The sequence below is a fragment of the Castor canadensis genome, chromosome 3, assembly GCF_047511655.1.
Source record: "Castor canadensis chromosome 3, mCasCan1.hap1v2, whole genome shotgun sequence".
NCBI lineage: Eukaryota > Metazoa > Chordata > Mammalia > Rodentia > Castoridae > Castor > Castor canadensis.
In genome coordinates, this window is record NC_133388.1 from 29646351 (window position 1) to 29657957 (window position 11607).

At 43.3% G+C, this 11607-nt stretch overlaps 1 protein-coding gene across 9 annotated transcripts in view; it reads right to left on the minus strand.

Annotated features, from left to right (window-relative positions):
- Positions 1 to 8855, minus strand: part of Adck1 (aarF domain containing kinase 1) — a 108789-nt gene extending 99934 nt beyond the window's left edge. For 2 of the 9 annotated variants that reach the window (XM_074067450.1, XM_074067449.1), the window contains exons 1-3: positions 8387 to 8714; positions 3258 to 3403; positions 1341 to 1424 (exon numbers count right to left, since the gene is read on the minus strand). In XM_074067450.1, the coding sequence (XP_073923551.1) occupies positions 1341 to 1424; positions 3258 to 3392 (219 nt within the window). In that variant the 5' untranslated portion in view covers positions 3393 to 3403; positions 8387 to 8714. The other 7 variants (XM_074067446.1, XM_020162198.2, XM_074067448.1 and 4 more) reach the window with 7 other exon arrangements.
- Positions 8856 to 11607: the final 2752 nt, after the last annotated feature.

Sequence of the window (11607 nt, forward strand, 5' to 3'; positions counted from 1 at the left end):
TTATATATTTTGAATTGTGTACCACTTGAATGTGGTACATTAAATAACACTTTGAGGATGCAATCAGCCAAATCCCGAATATGGAAAATTCTACAGGATAAATGATCTGGTTTCCTCAACAATCAAAGAGGTAATAAAAAATAAAATAAAATAAATGAAGGGAAAGAAAACGTTATAGCTTTTAAAGGTTTTCTTTGTTTGGATCTAGATTGGAACAAAATATAAAAAGACCTTTTGGGGACTAGGGAAATCTGAACATGAACTAGCAATTAGAGGTAATTAAGGAATTGTTAATCTTGTTAGGTATGATCACAGTTTGGTTGATTTATGGTTTTTCAAAGCTTCTTATCTATTGGAGATACATACTGAAGTATTTATAGATGAAACAATAGGTCTAAGATTTGCATTTAAATATTTCAGCAAAAACTAATAAATAAGTGAAGGAATGAATAAATAAAGGAGGGAATAGGTGACAAATAGGATATTGACACTTTCTCAGGCTGGATGACAGTTCCACAGGGGTTCATTATACTATTCCCTTTTCTCTTGTGGATGGTTGGAATTTCCATAACGAAAATTTAAATTAAAAAAATTTTTTATTAATTACCCCATCCACAAAGGATGCCTGAGAAGGAAAACAGCACAGTATGGAGGTATCCAAGGTGAATCTGAAAGGATGAGTAGGAATTTTCTTAGGGCATTCCAGGCTGCGGGGACCACTTGAACAAAGACAAGCCAGTCTACCTCTCATAAACCTCTCTCTGGAGAAGCCAAAGGTATCTATGCTTGACCTCAAACAATGCCCTCTTGTTTGATCCCCCAACTCTCTAGGATATCAAGATATAGCATCTACATCAACAAACCTGTTCTAAGTGAGAAGAAGGGGTGTGGGGCCCATAGCTCCACTCTTGCAAGAGTCTCCCAAATGGTCTTGGAGGACAAAAAAGCAATTAACCTTTTTCAGTTGGGCTCTGCCTAACAATGTGGTTTGGAAGTCTGCTGAGTTATCTCAGGGACAAAGCCAACATCTCTCCAGGGTCATCCCCCACTTCTGCTTCCACCAGAAATACACACTGGCCTCCCCAATAGCACCTCATAATAATAACCTCAGTATAGGGACACAGCTTGATGCAGGTCTGGCAGCATCACTCACAGGCATTAAAACACCTCCACGTGAAGAAGGTGGTACTCTGCTGCTTCCTCCCAAACCCTCATGGCCATGGCTCCTACATCAATACCCACTCTATCCTCTGCCTGCCTCCAGTTGCCCACAGGAAGCTGGCTGGCTGTTCTGCCACTTTAGACTTGGCCTGGCTCAGATGGGTCCCACTGGTCCTTACCTCAGATCGAAGATGCAAGTACTCCTCTGAGCCATAGGGGACACTCCTCAAGGAGGTGAGGTAGTCATAACTGATGACAGCTGTCTGTGAAACAGTGGAGGGGAAAGTTTAGCACTCGGACATACATAATACTCCTCTGCCCAAGTCCTACAGCCGCAGTCCCTGACATGGGCTGCCAAGTCTGCAGGAAGGGCCAGTACCAGGCCTCAGATGTTCTGCCCCCAGATCTTGGCCTGGCTGGGTTTTTCCTGACATCAGCACTCTGCACAAATGTTCCCTACTCAGAGGGGCCCGACCTCAAGTTTCCCCTATGCACCAGAATTCTTGGTTATGTACCATAGCAAATCCCCATTCAACATTATCTTGCTCATTTGTTCCCTCGTTAATGAACTTACGCTCTGTAAGACCAAGGGCTAGTCCTTCCTGCTCACTGCTGTACCCCCAGCACCTTTTACACTTCCAGGCACACAGAATGCTGCTAGATAAACTTATCTACTTCTCCATGTCACAAATAAACATTGAGGATAATCTAGTCCAAATCTTCTTTTTGAGAACTGAGCAACTAAGGACCCTAGAAATTAAGGATCTTACAAGATTTATATTAAAGAGTCTGTTCCTTTGTCTGCATTCCCCAAAGCATAACTCCACTCAACACATACTTACTGAACACCAACCACCAACAAGACCTGCTCACTGAGCAGTGTACCAAGACCACAGCCCTTTAAAGAATGCACAGCTTAGTGACTAGTTTATAAAGCATTGGTTGACACTTTCCTCCCTTCTTTCCAGCTAGTCAAATCCATAAAGTTCCATTCAAACTCTGCTTCCCTGAAGACATTCATGGTGATTCCCAGGCCTCAGCATTCACTTCTATGTCTGACCATAGCAGCAGTCTTGACGGGTGAATGGCTTTCGATTTCATGTGGGGGTGCAATGGCCAAAGGCTCCTTCAAAGCTGGGTCTAGATGTGACAGTCTATTTCCATCCCTCAAATGACATAAGACAACACAGGGCCCAAAACAGACACTCAATAAACACTTGAGGATGGTTTCATGTTCCATATCCTGCTATCCAAAGCCTACTTGTCTGACTTGATTCAATAACTCAGCTTACCCTTGAGGGCAGGGACCACGTCAGTGGCTTCCCCTCTGAGCTAGGCTCAAAAGAACACTTGGTAACACTTGAAATAATTAGACAACGACCAAAACAGAGTTCCATCTTGATGCATATCCACATCAAGGGGAAGAAAGGATGAGCTCACCTGCAGCAGATAAAAGAAGAGAAAAAGCATGAGGCATGTGACAATCTGCCCACAAATGGAGCAACAACAGCTGGGAGAGTCACCATCAGCAGAGTTAAGAGGACATGATCACATCAGGACAATGTTGCTACTGAGCCACTGGAGCAAACCTCCAAAGGTCAAATATTCAACTCTGTCAGTTTGGGGATCACAAGGGATTCTCAAAGTCCTCAAAGCCTACACACTCCACCTGAGTCCTGCATTGGAGCATTCACGCTAGCTCACTGTTTGTTAGCTCAAGTTTGCTGGCAGAATTTAATCTGCAAAGTCTTTTTTCCATTGAGTCTTCTTACCTCAGCATTTGCTGAGGAACACTGCCCCTCCAATTCATCAATAAAATAAGACAGAACCAAAAAGATAAAGGCTTCAGAGCACAGACGTTGTGCAATGCCATCCTATTCAACTGCACGGCAACAGATCGAGAATGAGCAGGAGTGAAGGTGTGCGAGGATGTGCACCCATGTCTGTGCAGCTTGTGTAAATGGGGCTTTGGCACATGTAAGGGTACACATGTACCTCCACATAGGTAAGACCAGCAGGCCCATCTGCTAAGTATATGGAACACTTGTAAGTAATACTGAAGTTCCTCTGTCACCCCCAAAATAAGAAAAACCTACCGTAGCAACTGCTCTGCCCACCCTGACAGCACCAAAGTCACTAGGGTCCAAGTACTTGTTACTGTAGAGGTAGACACCAGAGGCACCAAGAGCCATGCTGGTCCATGAAGCAAACTTGAGAGCCTTTCTGGCCATGTCTCCAGACCCTGCCAAAGAAAGAAAAGTCAAGAAAGATTAGCAGATAAAGTTTTCACAGTCAAACCAGGATTCAAATCCTGATTCTGTCACTTATAGACTATATGATCTTGGGTTGCTTTCTTAATCTTATTGGGTCCCAGTTTCTTCATTTAGAAAATAGGATAATACCTACCTCAAATTTGGGGGGGATAAAATGAGTTAATTGCATAAAATGATTAGTGCAGTACTTGGTGCAAGTTAAAGTCCTTCCTTCAACAGTAACAGGTACTGTTTTAGATATGCGAAGGAGAGTGAGCAAAACAGAGTGCTCTCCCACATGGACCTTAAAGTCTACAGGTGATAAGCAAAAAGATTTATAATATATTAGAAACATCATAGGTGTTACTAAGTGCTGTGAGGAAAAGCAAAAAGGGTAATGGGATCTAAAGAGAGGAAGAGTGCTATTTTAGATCAGAAAAACAGGAAGAGCACTTAACCACTGCTATGTGTAACTTCTTTTTTATGCTTATCTTTATGTTACCTCATAGTAATTATTTGCACTTGTAATTTTATGTTTGGACATTAAATGATTTATTTAAATGGTCTAAGAGTTAATCTTCCAGTGGAGAAATTTAAGGATGTAAAAAGATGTTGGCCTTATATTTTGGATTAATTTTGTTTAGGTTTTTTTTTTTTTTTTTTTGAAATGGGACTTCTTTTTGTTTTGTTTTGGTCAGTGTCTCACTATATAGCCCAAGCTTGCCTCAAACTCACTATGTAGTCCAGACTGGCCTCTAATTCACAATCCTCCGGCCTCATCCCAAATGCTATGATGATTACAGGCATGAATGAGCTGCCATTTATAATTATTATTATACTAGCACACAGGTGCAGGCATCATTAGCCTTAATGCCCAGGTCAAAGTGGTCAGTCCTCTACCAAAATGCCAGGTAGGCGGAAGCAAACAGTAATTTCTCCGTCTGGCTGATTTTCAAAATATTTATTTCACTTAGAGTAGATGACCCCTTATCTAGGCTATATTTCTTGAGGGCAAACACCATTATTAGAAATAAAGTGGTGGTCCATTTTCAAGGCATTTAACCTAGATGCTTGTTTGCTATCAGCTTGCAGATGTCGGGGGGAGGGGCAACTGAAATGGGAACTTAAACTGGGAGGGGTAAATCACGATAGAGTAAGGGAATAGGTTAAACTGTGTACGTTTTTACCTCTTTAGCAGGAAGAGGTGATCCCACTTCTAAAATTTTATCAATCCCAAGGGGTACATTTTAAAATAACCCAACAGAAATGAGGCAATGTCTGGGAAAAGAATGGAAACCATAGTACTCAGTCAATTAGGAACGGGAGAGGGACTTGCGCACTAGACAATATAATGCCTATTGTAAGTTTCTGGGGTCTCTTCTCCTCAGGTATCCGATCTTGCAAGATTGTCACTAAAGACTCAATTTCACTGGACTCCATGAGTCTCTGAGTCCATTATTTGAGTTTGGACAAGTAAGTGTATTTCTCACTTCATGACTGTTGTTTCTTTGCCCCTTCACAGTCCTGTGGGTATATAGGGTTAGGGCTCAGCTGCACCTGCTGACTTTATCTCTGTATCCAAACTCATGCTGTTGGGCAATGAGACCTTCCCCACCCTACTCACCCCTTCTCAGTCCTCTAGATGGCTATGCAGTCATCCTTTGAGGTTTCTGCATGCAATGCGCTGCTTCTTCTGCTATTCCTTAGTATTGTGTATCAGACTGGAATCCTTGGCCCCAGCTGCAAATGCAGTCACCTGCCAGGGCAAAGCCTGCCTCCTCCATTAGATACAAACTATAAGGTCCCAACTCAAATTAGCCTAACTCCATTTTGTAAAGGACTTTTTATTTTGCAGAAACTGCTTTTCTGAACTCAAGCAGAACCCACTTGCATCTGGTTGCCAACGTATTCCAACCACATGATGTCATAAAAAAGATTGTACAAGCTAACAACCACCTTGGCAAAATATTGAGAACCTGACCACCCCAGTTGCTTCCTGGAACAGCTAGCTGGACCAAATAAATAAATAAAACATCAGGGCTAGCAGAATGACTCAAGTGGTACAGCGACTGCCTAGCAAGTGTGAGGCCCTAAGTTTAAATCCCAGTTATCGCCCCAAAAAAAAGTCAGCAATACATTCCTTCTACATCTTAAATGCTTATAAACTCCAGTGCTAACTTCATTCTGTGCCAATACTTTTCCTCGTATCTGGTCCCTTTCCTCTCTTGGAAAGTGAATAAAACTTTGCTTCTGCCTCAATTCCCACTTTTTCTGTGAAATCTCTCACACCCCATACACTGGCCTTATGAACCAGGATCAAACACAAGGGCAGAATTTGTTAATAAATAAATGAATAAGTAAGTGTAGTGAATTCATTTTAAATATAGGTTAACTTTCTCATGCCAGAAACAGGACTTAGACACCCTGGAGTTTCCAGTTCTCACCTTCTCCCAGCAAATCAAATTTTGATTGGCCAAGATATCTGTCCCTCATGCCTGCTTATGGTGACTGCTTCCCTACAGTACAGCAAAAGGACAGATTCTCTTTCTACAAAGCAGCCCTGGCCAGATTTGGCCCTCAGGTTGTGATCTGCCAAACCCTAGCCTAGCACACATTAGGTGCTCCCAAAACTGAATGAGTGGATCAACTATACCCCATGAGGCCAGTGCAGAGGCAGTGACAATAGGTCTCCAGGTGAAAATACATACTCTGGACTCCCAATTCCACAGTCATTCATCCCCTCATTCACCCTCAACACTACCTCCCTGCCTTTGCTCCAGTACACCCCATCCTCCTGTTGCATGCACCCCTGATGCCATGAGGGCCACCCCTACCATTGAGACCACCTCTGGGCAAGGAAGTGACAATGCATAACCAAGACTGGGAGTTTTTAAACAAGTGCCCTTAGTAATAAAAGAGGTGGAAATTGAAATACTTAAAATAGATGACATAGGAGCCAAACTGTGTCTAAACAGATAGAAGCTGGAGTTTTCCACAAGATGTCAGTGAGTTTTTAACATGCAAATGAGCTACTTCCCTCAGGGTACTTTAAAAGGCCTGCTGATGAAAAACACCTTTCATTATTAAACTCTTTGCTAATGAATCACCTGTCCTGATCTGTTTACTTGCCTTGGTGACTTTCACTTGAGTTGCTTCTTATATTAGCACACACCCTGGAAGGGGTCTGAAGCCACCAAGAGCCTAAAACCTAATCGCTGAGGTAGTATCATTTAGCAATACCTCGCGTTTACGGAGACTTTACACTCATCACATTAGGTATTTCCTGCAACCCAGGGAAATGAGACAAATATCACCATCCCCAGGTACAAACAGGGAAACCAAGGAACAGAGAGGGTAAGGACTAAGCCCATGGCTCAGCCAGTAAAATGGCAGACTTTGAACAGGGCTTTGCCACACCAAGTGTTCAACCCTTCTCCCTTTTATACCACATGGCATCTTTGATGGGGACAGGTGGACCCCAAGTCACTAAGCTTCTTACTACTGACATTGAGTAAACACAGCAGTCATTGAGGGCAGGGACTATCATTGCTAACCCTCTACCATGCCCAAAAAGTGCCGGGCATGTGGCAGGTACTGTTTCAAGCCCTGAAAATAAACAGCAGGTCAAAGATCAAGCAATGTTCCGCACTAGAAACGAATCTGTTCCAGTCTGTAGAGTTCAACCGGACTGTTTAGTTGTCAAATCAATGATAAGAATGAACTCCATCCTCCTGGACCAGAGGAAACACCCCTGCAGGTCATGAAACCAGGCAACATTAAGTTCAACAAGTGGGAAACTTATGGTCAAACAAAAACCTCCATTCCCTGGACAGAACTAAATGGGAAATCAAGCATTTACTGTTCATGGGAGTCAGTAAGTAGCTGGGCCTTTTCACTTACCAGATAAGGACATCAAAGAAACTTGGCCATGGAGCTAGAAAGTGATAAGTGCCAGAACTTGGAGCCAGGTGTGTCTGCTCTGCTCCGACCAAGAAGGCAAAGAGTGAACAAGAACAAGCAAATTGCTGGGCCCTATTGAGAGAGCCAACAGACTCTCTGACATGGAAATCTAAACCCCAGGAGGTGACTGAGCTGCCCAAAAATAAATAAATAAATAATACATCAAAAAAAATAATAAAATGCAAACTCTCCCAGCAGAGGTCAAACCTCACATCCATGATGACTGCTGACTAATGGCCAAGCAAATAATGACACAAGACAAATTACAATACAATTAAGGAAAAGCAACACAAATGTAGGGACTACATGAAAAATCTGTATATAGTAATAGGGGAAGGGGGAGTTAACAGTGTGCAAAGTAATATGCACATGTTTGCTATAACTACAAAAGTAAAACTGGTAAATAAGTACAAAAAGGTGTAAAGAAATCACAGGATTTTTTTTCCCCATAAAATAATTGTCCCCAGACCACCAGCATCCACATCTCCTGGGCTCATGTTTTAAAAGATATTCAAATTCTTGGTACCCATACCAGACCTAGACTACCAAACCAGAATCAGAAATTTGGGCGAAAGGACCAAAATTCTGTGTAATAAATAACAAGCCCTCCAGGTGACCCCGCTGCGTGCTAAAGTTTGAGAAATGTTGCAGTAAAAAAATGCTTCAAGAAAACATGTGACTGCAACAAAGTCTAATTCACTTCAACTTCCACAGGTATTTCTTGAGCACCCACTACGCGCCAAGCATGATGGAGGTAATATTAAATACTTGTTGAATCACTTCCTAGTTTGTGGAAAGTAAATGCCACTTTGGGAGAGCTGTATCACCTGTCTTCCACAGACTGCTCTCCACACGTTGACCGGTGTCCTGCGAAACAGAAGCACTGGGCACCCGCAAGCCTGGGGCACCTCGCAAGCCCAGGTGGAGGGCCGGGATATCGGGATCGTACCCTTGCTCTTAACCGCACCACGCTCCCACCCCAGCCGCCTCCGCCTGGGAACCCACAAGGCTACCTGGGTGTGAAGGCTTCTCGCCAAGCCACCCGCGGCTCTCCTCCAGCTCGGGTGCACGCAAGGCTGTGACACCGAAGATGACAGTCCACACTAACACCTGCGAGTGCGCCAAGCTGGAGGATCACTGCAGAGGGGCGGGGCACTGCGAGTCACCTGAGCCACGTGGCTGCGCGCCGGCCCCGGGTGACAAGGTCACGGGGCTGCGGTTCCCTCCCGGTCTCCCCCCGCCCCCCTGCAAAGCCGAGCCAAGCCGAGGCCGGCGACCGGCGCGGCAACGACGGTCCCTCCACGCTCCACGTGCCACGGCCTAGCAGCCCAGTTCGCCCCGGCTCCGTGCGGACCTCTGGCGGGACGCCCCTACTCACCCAGAGGGGAACAGCGCCGCTGCGCCCGCTTCCCACCGCAGTCCCCGAGCCCAGAGTTGGCAGGAAACCCGGCCTCCTCCACCCCGCGGCTTGGTTAAGCCGGCGGCGCGCGGCCTGCCGGGACTTGTAGTTCTTCTTGGTCCCTTAAGCTTTGGCACGCCTACCTGAGCCACCGTGATCCTCGCACCCGGATCATCCATCCCTGAAGCAGGAGGAGACTTGGGCACTTTGAAGACACAGAATCTTACTGAGAATTTTATTCAAAAGTCGTTCTAAATCACTGAACGTGGATTTGCGTTCAGTGAAGGATATAGTTATAAATTTGTAGTTTTTTTATTATCATACATCAACAGAGCAAGATGGATTTGTAGATTTTAAAGGCATTAGAACAAGTACGTGAAGAAATGTACTGGCATTTGCTGCATGGTAAGGATATGCAGGTTAAGCTGAGTTATCTGTGGCCCTCTTGACCTGTATTCATTGAATGTTGACTTAGAAGGTGTACTTTGTAGACATTTATTAGACATTCATTCTATAAACATATAGAGCTATTCCCTTCGTAGGGGAACACAAGATGGGATGGGGGATTGAGTCATCTATTAATTCAGTATAATTCTAATCAAATTGCCAACAAGATTTTTTTTTCTAGACCTTCACAAACTAATCTAAAATGTATTTGGAAAAAAAAAAAACACAGGGCAAAGGATAGTCAAAACATTCTTGGAGAATAGACATGCCTCAAGGACTTGCCCTTCCATATTCTACATTTACCATAAAACTATAAGAATTAAGATCATGTGATGTTGGTATGGGGTCAACAGAGGTGGGAACTTCCTGGAGTGCCCAGAAACACATCAAGGCATCTGTGGAACCTTGATGTCTGACAGGCAAGCATTACAGGTTAATGGGGGAAGATGAACCATTCAGAACATGGGCTGGACACCAGTTATCTGCACAGATCCCTTAACTCACTTCATGCAAAAACCAACTCCAGGTGAACTAGAGACACTGAAGAGGAAATTAAAAGTCTTAAAATCATAACTTTTAGATGGAAATAAAGGCAAACATCATTATGAGCTCCGGATAGGGTTTATTAAATGCCATAAGCACAAACTGTAAAGAAAACTTTAATAATTTTTAACTATATTAAATTTAAGAATCTTTCTTCATTGAAAGACATCCTAAAGAAAAGAACAAGCCACAAACAAAGAAGGCAACTGCAGCACAGAGACAGCAGTTGTATAGAATTGAACACAGCCCCCACTATCTCAAGTTTGCAATTCATACCCATTGAAATAAAAGGATTAATCACATCCAATGGTGTAAGAAGTGTTAGAGGTATAAACAACACGTATAGGAACACAAAGAAGGGGGCATTAGTTTTGCCCAGAAGATTTTTGAAATACTCTGTAAATTAAGCATTGACTTACTAGGCTGGTAATTAAAGGTTGAATAGGGGCTTCCCAGGAGCAGGCTGTTGGGGAACAATCCAGGCACAGAACAAGTCATGGAAAAAAGCACAAAGGTTAGGAGCCAGTGGCTTATACCTATAATTCTAGCTTCTTGGGAGGCTGAGATCCAGAGGATCTCAGTTTAAGGCCAGTCCAGGCAAATAGTTCACAAGACCCCACCTGCAAAATAACCAGAGCAAAATGGACTGGAGATGTGGCTCAAGTGGTGGAGTACCTGCGTTGCAAGCACAGAGCCCTGAGTTCAAACTGCAGTCCCACCAAGAGAAAGAGACAGAGTATAAGAAAGAGAGAGAGAAGCACAAAGAAGCAATTAAATACAGCAAAAAAACAGATATTTAAATTATTATTTTTAGTGGATAAGAAATGGAGCCCAGTGGTAAGAGCACACACTTAGCATGTACAAAGCCCTGGGTTCAATTCCCAGGAACACACACATACACACAAAGTTTAAATCTAAAACAACAAAGAAAGAATATTTTTATTAAAAAGTTAATGTAGTTACTACAATTAAATAGTAAGTTTTACTATGAACTTGGTTACTAACAGGCCAGCAGATAACTATGAGGAATGGGAATGAAGTGAGGGGTAAAAGTACTTTCAGTTTACATGAAACTTTTATATTAAAAGTTAATTATTTAAATTTTTTTATTTTAGCAGACTTCCAGTTAAGCATAGTAGATTGAATGCACACATTTAAATCCACCCCTTCCTGAAATCCCATGAAAATAACAGGAAAAGAATTAAAAAGGTATCACACCAAAGGAGAACAAGCAAGGAGACAACATCAGATAGGAAAACCAAAAAATAGCCTTGGTGTGATGGTGCACATCTGTAATCCCAGGTACTGAGGAAGGAGAGTAGGCGGATCCAAGTCCAAGGCCCTCCAGGCAAAAGCAGGAGACCCTATCTGAAAACAAACTATAATCAAAAAAGGACTGGGGTGTGGCTCAAATGGTAGAGAGCTCCAGCAAGGAGGCCCTGAGTTCAATCTCTAGTACTGCCAACACACACACACACACACACACACACAAAGTATGTGTGCAAAAAGGTAAATGAAGTGCTTTTAAAAGAAGCCAATGTCTGATCCTGGGCCAAGATTCTGATTTTGGAGTCTAGGTTGGACCTGAACTTCAGTGATCCTACAAAGCTCCCCAAGTGATTTTACCAGCAGCTCAGCGGAAATGCTCTGTCAAGGAGACAGTGAGGCATGGTGAAGACAGTGGTTTTCACAGGACCCAGACACCTGGGTAGTTTTCTAATTTGGCAAAGTTTTTGTTTCCTTCTTTTTTTTTTTTAAACAGACTCTTGCTATATTCTATGAGCTGACCTCAAGCCTGCTACATAGCCCAGACTGGCCTCAAACTTCTGATTCTCCTGCCTCAGC